We start from the raw sequence: 16,492 nt of genomic DNA, 5'->3' as shown, positions 1-16,492 counted from the left end.
TTGGGGTAATGTTTTATTTAAATGGTTATTTAGGTAGTCAACTATAGTGTTAATTTTGGCAGCTGTTTTTGATTTAGTCTTAGTCTTTAGACGAAAATGGTTATTAGTTTTAGTCACATTTTAGTCATTCCTATCCTTCGTAGTTTTAGTCTAGTTTTAGTCGACGAAAACTCAAAACGTTTTAGTCAACTTTTAGTAGATGAAAATTACATTTTAGTCAAAATGTGTCTCTATACTCTCTGAACGCTCCGTCCCCGGCAGATCTCTGTGTCCGCTGCAGCATGTCTGTTAGGCCCCGCCCCCCGCACACAGAGAGACACAGGGAGATCGCTCTTCTGGAGTGAAGAGAGCGGAAATAATGATATTGCAAGTTAGAAACGTAAGATTCATTTTGACAGACAAGACGGACAATTGGGGGAAAATACCCTGCATTTTGAATGTCCGTTAGTCCACCATTAACACCTTAGTCCCGTCTCGTCTCGTCAACGAAAACTAAATATACATTTCGCCAAAGTTTTCGTTATCAAGAATCTATTTTTAGCTCGTCATCGTCTCGTCTTAGTCATGTAAAAAAGGTCGTTGACGAACATTTTTCGTCATAGTTTTCGTTGACGAAATTAACACTGATCAGGATCCATCTAGAGCTGCGTGGGACGCATAGTTCCCAGAGTAGAGTCCTTCACATGCTGATATACAAGAGACGGAGTTACAGTCACAAGATGGAGGCACACCGGATCAAAGCAGTATTCTGACATTAGTTCAGATCAGCTCAGGCCTGCGTGAGCAAAGAACATGACAGTCTGTCTCTCTAGATTCTGTGTCATCTGCCAATCTGAGGAACAGAGCTCTCATAACTTCAACACAGTGTCTCATGAGCGTCATCCATGTAGTCAGACATCCGGCTACGCACACAGCTACGTAGGGCCTCTCTCATCACGTGCTGCTCTGACACAGGAGGAACATTCAGTATTTTCCCAACAGCGATTACGGCCAAACATTTGCTGTAAATCTTAAAGGAAACGATTTGATTATAAGCAAGTCCTGTGATATTATGAGTGATCAGCTTTATGCACTCACATACAGTTAGCATGGTTTAAGAAACGGGCCAATTCAACCCCTGATGATGGAGGTTCGAGCCTCTGGAGCAACGCTGAGTGACCGTTTGAATGAGGGTCCCAGCAGGTAAATGTTACGGTTGTCATCAATGTGTAAATATGAGACCATGCAAGTGTTTATACTACTTAAAATGTGGATACAAATGTTAATGTGGGGTTTCTTGAATGTGATTGGTCCGTTTGATCAGGCTCTCCAGGTGACAGTTGAATATAAGGGGGGAGAATATTCTGAACGCAGCGTTTTCACAGCTCGTTAAACTCAGTGATGCTGAATCTGCAGAGAGGCTGATGATGCATTATCTGCAGGGTCCTCTAATATAGATGAATCTGTTCCTCTTACACTGCCTCTATAAGGAGAGGAGCATACACACACACACACACACACACACACTCATCCATCACCAGGTATTTTACATCCACACACTGCAGTCCCCCCATAATGACGTGTGTAAGTAGAGGTGACATAATACGAGTCGTTTGTCAGAGATAACGATTCCTCTCGTCACTGTCACTGAAATGGACGACACACCTTTGACACCAATATAACAACTACAGACACACGTGTGTGTGTGTGTGTGTGTGTGTGTGTGTGTGTGTGTGTGTGNGCCTCTGCATTGGATTATTATCAGATAGGGTAATAACTTAATAAGTCTCTTCAGTGAGAATGTCACAAAATGATTTAAAAAGAAAAGCAAAATTCTAGATTCTAGAATTTTGCTTTTCTTTTTAAATCATTTTGTGACATTCTCACTGAAGAGACTTATTAAGTTATTACCCTATCTGATAATAATCCAATGCAGAGGCAATAATGTAATATAATACATTATTTTATATATATTAAATATTTATATACTGTATGTATTTTTTGTATGTATATAAAACTGGCCCTTTGAGTGCAACCATGATGCTAATGTGGCCCGAGATGAAATTGAGTTTGACACCCCTGCTTTATGGTGAGGCTCACAGCTGCACTGCTCTGTTTGAAGAGGAAAACTATTTATATTTCCATCCTTTGTGTTATGACTGTCTTCACTTCTTCTCTCCTGATTTTCACACCTCTTCCTCACCTCTCCCTGACAGCACAGCTGCCCTTATCTGATAGCCAATCAAGAGTCCTATTGCAGAGCAGAAACAAAATGCTCTTTTTTGTCAGTAGATTAATTGACTATTTGACCGTGGATGTCTGATTGTAGGGAGGGAGGATATACTCTGCCCTTATTTATCTGTTCCATACCGCCACATTATTACTCCCTAGTGTTTGACCAATAGCGTTCTGCTCTGTCTGTCTTTCCCTGTCTCTTCTCCTCAGATTCATACTCGGCAGCAGGCAGTGAGGGCAGCATCTCCACCTCTGTGGCGTCCCTGCCCCCCCAGGCATCGGGCAGCTCGGCCCCCAGCTCCCCAGGCTCCAGACGCTCTGTCAGCACGCTGAAGAAGTGGCTCACAAACCCTGTTCGCAAACTGAGCGTTGGGGCCACGGCCAAAGGGGAGCGCCAGGTCCGCAAACTTGAGGGAAAACCTCCACCTCCTCCGTCTCAAAGCCACAGCCTGGATCTGGGCAGCCCCCCGAGGCATGATGACACTTTCACCATCCTTCCCATTACCCACAGAGAACTGGTGAGAATACAAAGTTGTAAAGAGGCTGCAATCGTTCTTTGTTTACTAATCGAACAAGGCCTTGCATGCCGGCTTTGAACTTCAAGTTCCTCTTTACACATTAGATAAACCACCTCACAAGTAAACTCATAAACTGAAATGATCCCACACTGCCTCAGATAAACTGGCTCTGAAGTAAACAAGCTAAATTTCAGCCTTGTATAAATACAAGGTAAAGCCAACACCCTGACAGTGCCTTGTGTACACTAGTTAGCTGAAGAATATTAAGAGAGACAGGTTTAACCCTTCTGTGGTGTTCATATTTTTGTTACTCGTGGGTCTGGTGAACCCGCTGCCTTTTTGGGCTACAATTCAACACAATCAAACTATTTTATGTTCAAATACTCAACAGATGTTTACTTCATCTCAATTACAAGCAATATAAACAGGATATATGGTTAATATTTGTTAGATCACATTAATGGATTAAAGTGCTACTGCCCGCTGACCGGCTGGTCTTGTGGCTCGTCTAGCTGATGCTCAATCTCATCCTCTTCTTCAAAGTCACTGTCAGACTCAGAATTCTCAGAAATGTGATCCTCACATTCTGAAACCTTTTCCTCTTCCTCTACATCATCATCAAATGCTTCTCTCTCTTCCAAAATAATTTGTGGCCCTCCGAGCAGAGAATCTTTTGGCCATCTTGATCAGTTGTGATAAGGACCTAAACTGGCAAAGCTTTATTTGTTGTGTCTTGCCCCAAATGTGCAGCTTGGATAGAGTGTGAAAAAAATAAAGATTGGTTCCCGCAAGACATAATGCGGGAATGTGAGAGCAGACAGGTGTCGGTGCTTTGCTTTATCAACAATGTTGCAACCTAGTGCGGGAATGGCAGGGGCAGAAACACAAAAGTCTCACACCCACGCACGCACGCACGCACGCACGCACGCACACACACACACACACACACACACACAGAAGGCCCAGACAGGTGCACAGGACCTACAATTTCCTCACTTTTGTTTCGAACATCCTGTATGTAATGTAAATGTGTAGGGGGGGTGTACAGTGGGTGGTCATTGAAAATGTGTTCTGATATATGTTCTTCACAGAAAATAAACCAAGGCCATTGAGTGTGAGTTTGAAAAAAGTAATTGATGATATAATTTTTCTTTAGACAAATAATGAAAATGGGTCCCACAGACCCGAACACCATACAGTACAAGGGTTAAGGCTGGTGATACCTTTGAGGGCTAGGAACGGAAAGGGAATGATACAAGATCAACTTCAAGGTCTCGTCTAAAAATTATATAATACTCATTTTATCTCATGTCTTGTCAGAGCCTTGCCAATCAAATGCCATCACAGCGTGGTGGCATCATGTCCCCTGGGTTTTCTGTTGACAAAGATTCCATGTTTCTGGTCGTGGCATCGTTCATTCACGGCATTAATGACCCAGTTCTTCTTTGATTTTTTCCAATTAAACTTCTGTTGTATACTGCCTAAAAACAATCTCATCACTTCCTGTGTGCCAGTTTATGTCTCCCTGCAAAAAGTTATCCAAGGATAAATGGCTTTGTTACTTTCAGCCTGGCAAACAAGATGTACACCCATTTCGCTAGCCAAAAATACCAATAGGGACGGCTGAGTCCAGTCTTGGCAATGAATCTTCATTTTAATATGTTCTGCTTCAGCCATGGCTACTAGGCAGTACTTTATCTGAGTTATAAAAAGTTTAGATTTCAGCAAGTGCGGGTCCAAGAGATATAGTGCGTTTCCTTAATTGAAATGAACCAAAAAACTACAAACGGATGCATTCAGTCACTTGTCTCATGACATGTGACAGCTAATACTACTGTGTTGTCTCTCGCAACCATTTTTGATCTAAAAGCTGTGCTACATACATACAGCAAAAAGAAATAGCAAAATACTGTGACTTTATTCTCATGATATTATGACCTTTTAAACAAATATTATGCCTTCTATTTTTTTTAAATAAGAGAACATAAGCGAACATCTTGCTGATATACATGAGCTTTTAAAGTGCCGTGGTTTATCAATAATAACATTGATCAATGCATCCTGACTGAGAATGTTTGCAAGTTCCCCATATAAAGAGATATCTTCCCCAAACAAAGACACAAAAGGAATTTACTCAAAATTGGTGCATCAAAAATAATCGTTTGATTTATTTCATTTGTGTTTCCTTAAAGAGGTGCACTTTAGCAAGTTCCTATCACCTGTGTTGACAGGGCAATACAGTATTGAACGTAATGTTCTTAGCAACATAATAGGAGGTGAGTGAATGTTATAAATACGAAACAAAGGTGCTTTACTGTTCCCTCTTCTCTCTCCTTTAGTTTACGACACACAGCTACAAACGCTCTGCAATGGGAAGGAGATATAATTGTGTCTTATTTATATAGACACGTTCATAGATTTTTTTACAAGTGCTTAGCTGTCTTTCTCCAAAGCAATGTTTGCTAAACGTATTATATCTTCTTAAAACATATCGTATCCTTCACGACATTATGCATTAAGGGCAAGTTAAAACAGATAGTAAATCAATAAGGACTCCTTTTGTTTTTTACTTATATCTGGCTTCAATTCACTTTACGCAGCTCAGATTTCCCCCATTTTGGGATTGGAGCCAGTACGTTCTGTGCCCTGAGACCTGGAGCTTTAACCTTCAGTCTGTTGCTGCTCTGTCTTATTTCACACACAAGTTGACATATTATCCAACATCAAGTGTTTGACAATGGAAAAAACAATAATACTTTTCCACATCGGTTTGTTTGTGCTTTCTGGTGTGACAGTGAAAACTTCCTTCCAATCTTACCGTCAGTAATTGGTTCTCTTGTCAAAAAAAGGTTAAAATGTATTTCATAGCTGACAACAGCACCTGTCGTCCCATCTGATGCTTCCCTGTCTCTCTTGTGTCTCTTACTACCCCCTTCATCTCCCCATCCCTCATTCTTTCTCTCCCTCTCAATTCCTGTACCCCTTCTGGTTTATCCCTGCTCAGTTCCTGTGTTTGAACAGTTTTTTCTTTTTTTTCTTTTTGTTTATCTGTGGCTGATTCTACCTCTCCCTCTCTCTCATTATCTATTTCCATCTCCGTTTCAGTTTCTTAACAAGCTGCTTCCTGTCTGTCTGCCACAGCTGTTGATTACCTAATTACCTTGCCTTTCACAAACACATATCAGCACACAAATACACACTTTATCCACCTCCCTTTCACACAAACAGACATATGTGCACAGGAGAAAGACAGCTAGGTCTAGAGCTATTGTTTTAAATCAATCATAAGTATTTTTTGTGGAAAAGAAGATTGAGTATTTGTGTGTGTGTGGTTCAGCACATTCACACTCAGTAATAGTACATTGGTTCCTTACAAAACGCAATTATGAAGCTAGGAAATGTAGCAAAGCCATGGCATGCTGACTGTAATTATTTATTATGATTGGGTTTGGTCAGAAGAATACATTTGTGTTTCAAAAAGTACATTTTCAAGTAGCTCTTAACTCGCTGTATCTGCAATTGCTCAAATCTGCATAATAATGTTAAGGCAAACAAAGTTATTCACCCTCTAACACAGTGCTCTTTTTTTTACCTTGTTATAAATTGTTAAAGTTCTGATCTGTCTTCAAAACCCAGAGCAGCCTCTGGGTCCCTTTCTTTATTTATTCCCTGCTCTTGTTTTATGGTTTAATTTATTTGCATGAAACTCTCTGAAGAACCAGCACCTTACCGTGGTAGAGAGGTTTGTGTGCCCTGATGAACCTGGGGGGTGTGTTGTCTGGAACCTTGTGTTCCTGGTAGGGTCTCCCATGGCAAATTGGTCTCAGGCAAGGGGCCAGACTAAGATTGGTTCACNTCTCTCTTCCCGTTACTTTTCTTTCCAGTTTCCTTGTTTTCTTTTCCCTTCCAGAGTAAATACAAAGAAATGGAGTAATAGCTTAGAAAAACACGTTATAGAGGTGTGTGAGTGTGCGTTATGTGTGTGTGCACGCGCGGTGTGTGTCTTGTGTCTGTATGTGTGTGTGTGTCGTGGTGTGTGTGTGTGTGTGTGTGTGTTGTTGTGTGTGTGTGTGGTGTGTGTGTGTTGTGTGTGTGTGTGTGTGTGGTGTGTGTGCGCCCGTGGATGGGGACTGAAAAGACTTGGTCGGAAGGTTGTCGGAGACGTAAATTTAAGAAAGAACAGAAAGTCACCGTTTCATCGTAAAAGGTTAAGTAGATGACTAATCTCGTTCCGGAAATGGAGAGGAGAGGAGAGGGAGAGTGAGGGAGGAAGGAGTGGGAGAAAGAGACAGTGTGGTGTTTGTGATTGTCTGTGCGCGTGTGTGCCACGGCAGGGTCCAGTAACCTTATTCATATGTCCGTTATTTGGAAGGAAGGAGGAGAGGAGAGCAGAGTTGAGAGCGTCGGGGAGGAGTAGAGGAGAAAGTCGGCAAAGAGGGGTGCGTCAGAGAGAGAGCAAAGAGGGAGAGGGAGGAAAGGATAAATAAAGCCCCCTCTCCGACTATAGAGACCCTCTGCCAACGGCGTATCCTTCAGCGCGTCCCGTGCCGTCAACTAGCTATCAGACTAGCGCTCCTGTTCAGTACGAAGAGAGATGAAGGTTACTGGCTGCGTGACGTGCTCGTCTGTGTTGAGGAGTCACCAGTCACATCACACTGTGGTTGACCACTCCATTGCCGGAAACAGGCGACTGCTGCCAGTTCTCTCAGTCCTCTGCAAGGCGACGAGAAAAGGACATCTACCTACCTTATTACGATGAAACGGTCACTACCTGTTGTTTGTTCGCATGTCCTAACACTTCCGACACGTCTTCGGCGCCGACTTTGAATGCATGCAGACTAACACACACACAGTAACACGCACACACACAAAACTTTAACGACGGCAGGCGACGTGCCAGTTACACCAGCACGCACTCACACTCGACTCACAGACAATACCCAGACTCAAAGCACAGATCGCGCGTGCACACACATTATTTATGACTCACTAGCCAGCGACACCACCTCATAATAATTATTGGATTAGGACTGTTATTAGCCAAGTACAACGTCGTCTCATGACCTGAGATCTACTCGTGAGGTTGAAGAAAACCAAGAGGCGACGAATGAGAGACGAAGAGAGAGTAAGATAGCGGTAACCTTGCACAAGACTATAACAAGAAGTGACTAATTACGTCGTGAAGTCAAGGAATAGTACACTGCAAGCTGTTCAGAAACAGTTATAGTATACAGCGATTTCCATTCCTTGAGAGGTTTAACTGGGTCCCTTCTGATATGTTCGCAAGGCAACCGACGCACCTGAGGACCACCGGAGGACTACGAACTGAACCCCTCGACACGACAAGCATTGACATATTTATGATCCTACTGGACGAAACATAATTAGAGACGTCGTACATGCATTAGACGCTACGGTCACTAGATGTTACCATTACGACTCACAGGACTACGTATAAATGGGACAGAAAGCGATGAACTGGATACCAATCTCTACGATCGTCGTCCGTGCGACTACCGACCGTAGAGCTCCAAAGTTCATATGCTTAACCACAAGTATGGAGTCGAGGCTCAACGACGGTCTGAGTCCGCTTCTTGTAGAGAACGGACGTACAGTGTCTTTGTTATTCTAGGTAGTGAGAAGATCCAACCACTCCTTATGCTCCTCCCCCTCTACGAGCCCTCGGATGCACGCACCTCACATAAAGGTTTTAGGAAACAATGTCTTAAAATAGTTCGACGGCAAAACAGCGAGCGTTTCGAACTGTCACACACAAGTCCGACGTAGTGGCAAATAGAAAATAACGCGTTTCGCTCAGATACGATCACACATTTTTCTCAATCAGTAAATCACAAACAGTTTACGCCACCGTCCTATGGTTTTCACATCAATCCTATCCTAGAACTTAAACCCGGCTGACCAATGTCATAAAGAACATCGTAATTTGCTAACTACAACAACTACTTAGTGGGATATCACTGAAAACGACGTCGAAGTCTCTGGAAGGCATATAACTATTGAAAAGTAGGCGAAAGTGACAAGATAGAACAAGTATGTACCCGAAGTTCCACCGCCATGCCGCACGCAAGTCTTGCAGATTACTTAGTACCGTACTCTCACAAGGTCGTAACGTAGACATGTAATCACGATTCTATGATTACTTTCGGTGTGTGTGTGTGTGTCTGTGGGTGTTGTTGTTGTTGTGTGTGTGTGTGTGTGTGTGTGTGTGTGTCGTCGCTGTGTGGTGTGCGTGTGTGTGGTGTGTGTTGTGTGTGTGTGTGTGTGTGTGTGTGGTGTGTGTGTGTGCGTGGCGGTGGTTGTGTTTAGTGTGTGGTTAGTGTGTGTCGGGTAATGTGTAGTACAGTGGGGGGTCATTGAAAATGTGTTCTGATATATGTTCTTCACAGAAAATGAGCCAAGGCCATTGAGTGTGGGTTTGAAAAAATAATTTATCATATCATTTTTCTTTAGCTAAATAATGAAAACGGGTCCCACAGACCCGAACACCATACAAGGGTTAACCTGTTAAGCCCGAGAGGACCCTAATCCGGGTCAGGCGGGTAGTTTTTTCACGAAACTGTGTCTCAGGGCTTCTTAATATTTAAAAACCTATTAATGTGTCATACCAGATTAACGGGAAGAAACTCAGCTAACTGACGATACAAACCATTTTTACCAAAACAAAACACAAGTCTCATAAGAAGCGTCTAAATGACCCCTGAGCGAAAAAATGCTAACGCACTTGGCACAGAACTCAAGGTAAAGATACTCTTATTACTTATCGCAACTGCACATACAAGATATCCGATTAAAGCTGAGACTCCACAGATTATATAGGTATTAGTATCATAACTGAGCGATCAGAACTTGCGACAGGGGAAGCAAACAGACCTCACAACACGTAGCATTACGGAGCAAACACGGGAGATCGTCTCACCTTAGCTTTTATTCTGATCAAAAGTCGTGTTCAATGGCATTAAATCGATAAAAACGCTGCTGAGGGTTAATCCATAGGTTAATTCATAGATTAATCCAATGTGTCTGTCACTTCCGGTTTTGGCTACGCGTCACTCTCACTCCTTATTTGGTAACGTTTGTGTGTATGTGGAACCTCCCCTCGATTCCATTGGCTCTAGCGGTTAAAAAGAGATGTCAATCATCAAAAATGTAAAATGATCAAATTTCCCTTGTTTTGCATCAATCTTGATACAGGGTACTTATTATATGTTATAGTTTGGATTCCTAAAGCTTTTAGTCTACCATCCCATCATTCAAGGGTGGTTTTCACTATAAGTGATTGACATCAGGACAGCAGAAGGCTTACACATCTTCCGGCGCAGACTAAAAACTCATCTCTTTCGACTCCATTTTCTTTTTTGGACGGACACTATAATTAAAAATGTTTTACTGTGTTCAATCTGAATTTACTTTAAAATAAAAACATCTATATTGATTCTGACACCTCTACATCCAACTCACAGGTTTATCATTGCTTTGAGAAAAAGATTATTAATTTATATTCATTTTTATAAATGAAGATATGGTCATTTGTTCTGGGAATGTCATGTTCGAGCCTAAGACCTGAAAAACAGGTTAAGGTAGAGTTGATCCACAGAGGACTAAGAGTCATGGCAAGTGCCATGTTGTTACATAACAGCAGCACTGCTGGCTCAGCCCGCAGGTAATCATAGTGTTGTGTTATTCACGTGCCTTCTTCTGCCGTAGCGTGTGCTCGAATATAAGAGTATGCTGCGGACATTTTCCGTATCTTGTTGATATTGTGTTATTCTGACACTGTGGATGTGGGTCTGTCTGTATGTGTGTTTCAGGAGTGGAAAGATGGCCTGGCCAGTCCTGAGGACCTGTCACCGGCTACACTACAGTCCCCCAGCTACATCACTGACTCCATGATTGGCTGCACGTCACTGCCAAACACCCAGGTCTGGCACAATCTCCCATATTATCTTTTTCACATTAAGTAGCTAAAATACGTAGTGGTTTTTGATAGGAAGCCAGATTACTTACTGTAAGTGTACCACTTTTTTATGGAATCAATTTATTAGCTATCATGAAAATCGAACTATAAGGAGAAGTCAATTGTAAATGCATTTATGGTTATTACTAAAGGTTCATTTTGGCTCACAGTTTACTGTTGACAGTAGCAGTAATATTCTCAGTGAGGAGGACCCATCCTTGTGGGGAGGTGACATCAGTACTGTTTGTCTCCTTGGCCCTGCAGCCAGATCTGGGAATGACTAACTCTACTTCTGCAGGCATAGTTAAAGTACCAAGCAAAACAAACAGGCAGAAGCGCTTCTTCACCAACCACACACACATGACCACAGATGCGAATATAACTATATATATATATAGACCCATGCATATAGACATTACACACACACATGTAAGGGAGTCTAAAAGAATACAAAGCTCTTTCTCAGAGAAGATCGATGCTCCAGAGGTCCAGTGGGCAGAGCTTGACAGCGACCTGTGTGATGCATGACTCACATTCAACACGTTACAAAAGGACATGCCTGGAGATGAATAGGATGTAGCACAACACCACAGATGGGATGAAAGATGACTCCACTTCTGTGACAAAGAACGCTGTGTGTGCACTTTTATTCCCCATCAAACACTTTGAGCCAGTAGCTGGTGGCAAAGAGGCCTCTTCAGTTCTCAGGGGTGTCAAACTCAATTTAATCGCGGGCCACATTAGCATTATGGTTGCACTCAAAGGGCCGGTTGTAACTTTAAGACGATATAAATATATAAAATAATGTATTATATTACATTATTGCCTCTGCATTGGATTATTATCGGATAGGGTAATAACTTCATAATTAACTACGTCTGAAAGCAGAAGTCTATGGCAAATAATTGCAAGTCTCTTCACTGTGAGACAATGTGCTTCTGTAAAATGGCATGTAACCGTATAATAAACATATGACATTCTTTGCAAGCTCTTGCGGGCCACATAAAATGAAGTTCGTGGGCCGGATTTGGCCCCCGGGCCTTGAGTTTGACACCCCTGAGTTAGATGATCAGAGGGTCCCGTTTTGCTTTGAAATGGAAGCATGGCAGAAACTGGGATATGCATGAATCATCAGTGCCTTAGCACTTTCAATACACAGTTAAACAATAATGATATCCGAGCTACTGAGCATTGTGATGTGTATCATGATGGTGAATTGAAACCAGAGCACTTAAATCGTCATTTTAGCCTCAACAACACATCAAAAGCCATTCATACGATTACATCAGAGGGATGAGGTCAATGCTTTGGTGTTCTTACTGCCAGTCTTTGAAGAGACAGTGAGGGGACTGTGAGGTAGAGAGAGAGGTAGAAAGATCAAATGATCAGTCATCTGAGGTGGTTTTTGTCTCTGCACCCCACCGTCAATGGCCTTGTGTCCAGTATTTTTATTTCTCTTTTCCTAACATCGTGATTCTCTAATCTCACAATCACAGAAGAACATCGTGTTTGATGAAAAATGTATTTGGTTAGTGGAAAGGACTTGGGATTGGACGTCAGATCCAAATATTTATTAAAAAGCTTTTCCTGACAAACTATTTGTACAGTCTGTCATGGATTAAAACAACAAATTACGAATGAACATTTTCTCCGTGAAATAGTGAATAGTGCTGTTATTGTTATAGTGCTCCTTCATGGCACTATAACCATACCTTAGATTTACGCTTGCATTTTATGCTTTTACATCAGCTCCATGTATAACATCACAGCCAATGCCAAAAATAAAAGTATTACATTTAAATCTTTTAATATCACTTAATACTGCTGATTTGATGCGTTGTACAATACTTAAATAGATTAACAATGTTTTAACCTAAATAAACTAAGGTAGGTTCATGACTTAAACATTCTGCTCTTAAACAAAGAAAAGAGAAAAACCTTTTGAACATTTTATTGCGTGAATCTTAAAGGTCCCATGTCATGGCCATTTCCACTGATCATAATTCCATTGTTGAGGTCTACTAGAATAGATTTATATTGTCCAATTTTCCAAAATCACTTTGGTTTCTCCTACAGCATCTCTGTAAACTACGTGTATTCACTGAATTTCACTCTCTGCCTTTAACGGCTCGTTGTAGCTCCAATAGCTCCAGCCCCCACCCTCCCTGTGAGCACAGTGTGCTCTGATTGGTCGGGACGTTGTGAATCGCGCTGAGCTCCGTGGAGGTGTGGTTTCCTTGTTTAGCGATACACAGCGATAAAACAGCCAAAATCACCCTGAGCACACACAAAGTCACAGCCGAAGTAAAAACAATAAGTGTGGCTTGATATTGAGTAAGAAAAAGTTTGATAAACGCTGTGAGAATGGGTCTGCAGAGAGAATTTCGCCGCGATCCCAACTGTCTGTTATCAGCCTGCAGCCAGGGAGGAGTGATCAGCAGAGCTGCATGCACTGAGTGTGTGTGTGAGGAAGTCCGTGGATTGGTCAATTTGGACCAATCAGCGGGAGCTTAACGTAGTGGCTCCGCGGACGTGACGTAACGGCTCCACGGATTGGTCCATTTGGTTCCGGGTAACGCATGACATCATGCGGTACCCGGAAGAATCAATGGACAGTGACGTATCTCCAACGACGCGTTTTGCTGTACTTTGAGGGTTTTGACTCTGCAGACCGTTTACATGCATAAAAACCTTCATAACACACAAGGGGACGGGTAATAACCGGAAAAGCATGACATGGGACCTTTCAGATTATTAGAAAAAGTAATTTCCCAAGCCCTGCTTGTGTTTTAGGGAATTGTTAGGGTGTTTGTTTTTCACTTTTTTAATCTCCACATAAGCATGACCTCAGCTTGTTCTAAAAACTTGCAACAGAGAGACGGAGGGAATTCTCTCACACATCTGGAAGTGATCAGGGAGCCGGGGAGACCTGTCAGCCGGGCTGCAGCACTCCGAGCAGGGCAAGACGAGATGGGGGAGCGAGGGTCTTTATGGAGCCTGTCTGTCTCTCCCTACTCCCCTGCCTCTCTACATAGCTACAGTCTGTCTCTTTCATGATTTCTCTCTCTCACACTTCACTTTGACAGATAAAAAGCTCACACCTTGTAGACGCCAACACGTTCCTAATGGAGATGGCAGGTGAACAAATTGAAACGGGCCAGACGGGAAAAGGAGAACGTTTTGTAGCTTTTCCATTTGCTTATATGTCTATCTACCCAATCTATGTGTTTATTTCTCCACGGGGCAGCCGCCTGCCAGGGGAGTCTGAGGGATTAGGTGTGTGTCTGTGGTGTGTGTGCAGGTTTGTGTATGTGTTTAAGGTGGGGAGGTTTTGCTTGACTTGGACAATAGGACGCATGGATTTAGGTGAAGACAGACGGCTGCTCCTATAAGTTTACATTGTCAGGAGAGAGTGAATAGCCAAAAAAGAACCGGCTTAGAAGCATAGCTTAAAATAGAGGGAAGATGCAATCGTTCAGACTGATGACTGTGAGTCATTGTGCCACCCAAAAAAAGGGGATAAGTGTGCTTGTAGTGTGGAGAAATAGGTTACATAAACTTGAGGGTCTTGCGTGCGTTGAGTTAGTGGTGATTTAGTCTCGGCAGGCTTTGTTGCAGCATGCACAATGACTCTATATTTGCTCCAGGACCCCCACAGGAAATGATATCAATTCCAGGAAAAAGCATGAAAAGGAGGTCATGTACATACCGCATCGACACAATCGATTACGTTACCTTGGGTCTGCCCTGCGTGTATTCCATCGACTAGTAGCTACAGAAATATAACAAAAAGAACTTGTGATGTATTTACCAATGGGTTTGAATCCTCAGGCGGAAAAACAAGAAAATAGAACTTATTATTTCACTCATAAATAAGAATTGTAATTGTCAGTAAAGGGCAGTTATTATATTCCTCTGACACCCAAACTCCATCAATAGCCTTCACAGCTTTATTTATTATTGTCTGTATCCATGCAGCTGGTTGCTCCTCAAACTCTTTTATCTTTTAATCTCTTTCTCTCCATCTATCTGTGCCCGATGTGCACAGCACAGATCATTAACGTTGACAATCTGAATCTGATCTTCTTATCATTCAATCTCTGTTCCTCGTGTCTCTCTGCTCTTTCTGGTCACCTTGGCAACCTGCATCATTATCTGTTCTCTGCCGCTCTTTATCTCCCCTTGCTTACTTTATTCCTGGCATGATACCCATTACTGCCACAGGACCTTTGACAAACACTTTTCTGTCTTTTTGTCCATCTGTCTTCAGGACACTGAGTCCACCAGTGTGTTGCCAGATGACAGCGGCTCGGTCTTGATGGACGACACCTCCAGCCAATGGTCAACCGCGGCTGACACTGAGGAGGAGAGGAGGAGTGCCTTAGAGAAAAGCACGTATGTAATTTATCCTTTTATAATATAATATCCCTCATGATAATCCTCATGGCAGCTCTATGCTTGGTGTGTTTGAAAGCTGTTTATTTTCAATATTTGTTAAATGTTATGTTACGGAGCAAAATCTGTTGCTACAAGCTAGTTAGTGGACATTAAGTTTTGATCATTTCTTGAAACTATTATTTCCTGGATTACACATACTTCAATTCAGCATGTTTGCATGGTCTGCTTAACACATGTTGGTAAGACTCATTTATTAGATTTCTCTAATTGAATGTTTACCAGTGGGACACTTTCTCCATTGTTCCTGTAACTAGTATCATATTACATTTCCAGGAAACTTCCTATAAAATGAGAATTGGCTATCAAGTCCTTATTAGCAAAACTATTAGCAAAGTGTGACACGTATAAACATTTTTAACAAACTGTTTGAAGTGGACTCAACCACTAATTCTGCATAATTTGTATCTCAACAGGTATGTACTGCAAGAGCTTATTGAGACAGAAAAGCACTATGTGGTGGACCTGGGACTCATAGTGGAGGTAAATCTGCAGTCTGACTGCCAGCGTGAAACACAAAATCTGCCCTGACAGAGAAGAGGAAACTGAGTCATCCACCTAGCCTGTCAGAGTCCAAACCCAAAATCCCTATCACCTTAATGACTTTCTTTCCACATTTCCGTCTGCCTCCATCCTGCTGACTCCAGTTTGAAGCAGATTTTGTGAATTATTAGCTTGAAGAGTATTATGTTGCAAGACGATCCATCTCCCGGGTGCCTTAAATAGCTGGAGATATTTTGGTTCAGAGAATACTTCTTGCACTCTAAAACTTTCATAGAAACTCAATAATAGCTGTCGTGAGATTGCTTCAGTGTGTTTATAACAATCTAACTAGATTGTGCCAGGTGTTGTGTGTGTGACAGATCTGTCTTTTACTTGCAGGGCTACATGGGAACAATGCAATCCAAAGGTATTCCGGAGGACATGAAGGGAAAAGACAAAATAGTTTTTGGGAACATTCACCAAATATTTGACTGGCATAAAGAGTAAGTCCCTGAGTTTTTTTAATACATTTGAAGTGGAAAATGATATGGTTGCTCCAGTTCCAATCAAAACAAAAGACAGTGATTTGCACAGCATTATGTTTGTGGCTGAATGGAGGACAAAGGAACAATAGGTCAGGAGACAAATCTGACCTTTCCTTTTGGGGATGCTCGTGTGTGTGTGTGTGTGTGTGTGTGTGTGTTTTCTCTCTCTCTAGCTACTTCCTGGGAGAGCTGGAGAAGTGTATAGCGGAGCCAGAGAGGCTGGCCCAGCTCTTCATTAAACACGTGAGTTCTAATATGGACTACACACACACACACACACACACACACACACACACACACAC

The 16,492-nt window shown here is 42.2% G+C and overlaps 1 protein-coding gene across 1 annotated transcript in view; it reads left to right on the top strand.

Annotated features, from left to right (window-relative positions):
- The window catches only part of arhgef25a (Rho guanine nucleotide exchange factor (GEF) 25a), a 38,055-nt gene that overhangs the window by 18,180 nt on the left and 3,383 nt on the right, over positions 1-16,492 (top strand). The window contains exons 2-7 of the mRNA XM_010784516.1: positions 2,425-2,732; positions 10,562-10,672; positions 14,978-15,102; positions 15,579-15,645; positions 16,045-16,148; positions 16,364-16,433. Of these exons, the coding sequence (XP_010782818.1) occupies positions 2,425-2,732; positions 10,562-10,672; positions 14,978-15,102; positions 15,579-15,645; positions 16,045-16,148; positions 16,364-16,433 (785 nt within the window). The remainder of the gene's footprint in view (positions 1-2,424; positions 2,733-10,561; positions 10,673-14,977; positions 15,103-15,578; positions 15,646-16,044; positions 16,149-16,363; positions 16,434-16,492) is intronic.

Source organism: Notothenia coriiceps, unplaced genomic scaffold (assembly GCF_000735185.1).
Source record: "Notothenia coriiceps isolate Sejong01 unplaced genomic scaffold, NC01 NC01_scaffold00026421, whole genome shotgun sequence".
NCBI lineage: Eukaryota > Metazoa > Chordata > Actinopteri > Perciformes > Nototheniidae > Notothenia > Notothenia coriiceps.
The sequence above is the reverse complement of the archived record's forward strand: the minus strand, read 5'-3'. Positions and strand labels throughout refer to the sequence as shown.